The 1,340-nt window shown below is 56.6% G+C and overlaps 1 protein-coding gene across 1 annotated transcript in view; it reads left to right on the forward strand.

Annotated features, from left to right (window-relative positions):
• Nucleotides 1-829: 829 nt before the first annotated feature.
• The window catches only part of FHL3 (four and a half LIM domains 3), a 9,610-nt gene continuing 9,099 nt past the window's right edge, over nucleotides 830-1,340 (forward strand). Inside the window, exon 1 of the mRNA XM_011955274.1 lies at nucleotides 830-1,092. Coding sequence (XP_011810664.1) covers nucleotides 987-1,092 — 106 coding nt within the window. The 5' untranslated portion in view covers nucleotides 830-986. The remainder of the gene's footprint in view (nucleotides 1,093-1,340) is intronic.

Consider the following 1,340-nt stretch of genomic DNA (forward strand, 5'->3'; position numbering starts at 1 on the left):
AAAAAAAAAAAAAATCCCAGAGAAAGGCCCCATCCATGGGCTGGATGCTCACTGCCTGGACTCCAGATAACAGGTGCCTGTGATGCAAACCAAGGATGTTAGACGGGCATACATACTGAAGCAGTGTCTGCTACCCATTCATTCATCAGATGTTTATTATGTGCCGGATATTGAAGTAAGTACTGAGAAGGCTGTGGGGAACAAAACGGAGCCCTGCCTTCATGGCTCTTACCATTTAGGCAACAACAGCAATAATAAGCCATGATTTAATTTTGAAAGGAAACCAGGCCTGGAGGGTGACTTGGGACCCAGGAACCCAGGCATGATGCAGAGATGGAAGGGAAAGGTTCTCAGGAGCCCCAACCTGGGAGGGTGTTAGTTCCTCTGTGAGAGCTCCTCTGCACCCAGCCTGGGGTGTGGGGAGACCTCTGTGGGCACCTGAATCTTCACTCTAGATGCTAAGGTTATTCCAGGGTTGGTTGGTTGTCTCTTGTTTCCACTAACAGCACAGTAGAGCCTCCTACCTCCCTCCCTCCCCCACCCCTTCCAGACCGAGGCTATTTATTCCTAGTGACAAGCCTGAGGATCCCAGGGGGGGTGGCCTCAAGGACCTGGAGGGGCCTCGTGTCCCTAGCAGGCGCCAGTCCTCCCTCACGGACACAGGGAGGAAGCCAGAGGTTCAGACACTGCAGAGGTCCCCTCCCCTCTCCTCCACCACCCCTGCGGTGCCCCATCCTCTCACACTCCTCACACCCCACCCTAGAAGCCCAAAGATCATGGGGCCAAGGATTAGGGTCTCTCTTGGGCCTCAAAGGTCAAAACTATTCCTGGGTACTGTGGAAACCCAGGCAAGGCAGGACTTCTCAGCGTCAGGAGGCCATCGGAGGTGGGGAGGTGGTTACTCCTGTTTTTGCTACTCAAAGTTGTGGAATAAAACCCTTTGGAGGTCAAGGCCCTGTGGTGGGGAGGGGTCCTCTCTTCGCCCCATGTTTTCAGAGAACACATTGGTGCCCGCTGACAGGCTCATGACAGTAGAGTCAAAACCTCCTCCTCCAGGCTGGATTAAGGCCAGGTTGAGTGTCACCCCTAAGGGTAAGGTGAGGGGGTGGGGGAATCCGAGGAGGCCACAGGACTCTTCCCCAATGGACCATGGTCTGTGGGGTCTGATGTCCCCGGCCTGAGATGGAATACAACAGCCTCCCTCTGGCAGCTGGAGATAGGGGGTGGGAGGGGAGGAGAGCAGAGGCTGCGGGGAGGGGACAGGGGCGGGGTCGCGGCAGCCTGAAGGTTGGGAGAGCCAGGTTAGGCCGGGCAGGAGGAGGGGGCCGGGCCCGCTGGCG

This window comes from Colobus angolensis, unplaced genomic scaffold, assembly GCF_000951035.1.
Source record: "Colobus angolensis palliatus isolate OR3802 unplaced genomic scaffold, Cang.pa_1.0 Scaffold4, whole genome shotgun sequence".
NCBI classification, from domain to species: domain Eukaryota; kingdom Metazoa; phylum Chordata; class Mammalia; order Primates; family Cercopithecidae; genus Colobus; species Colobus angolensis.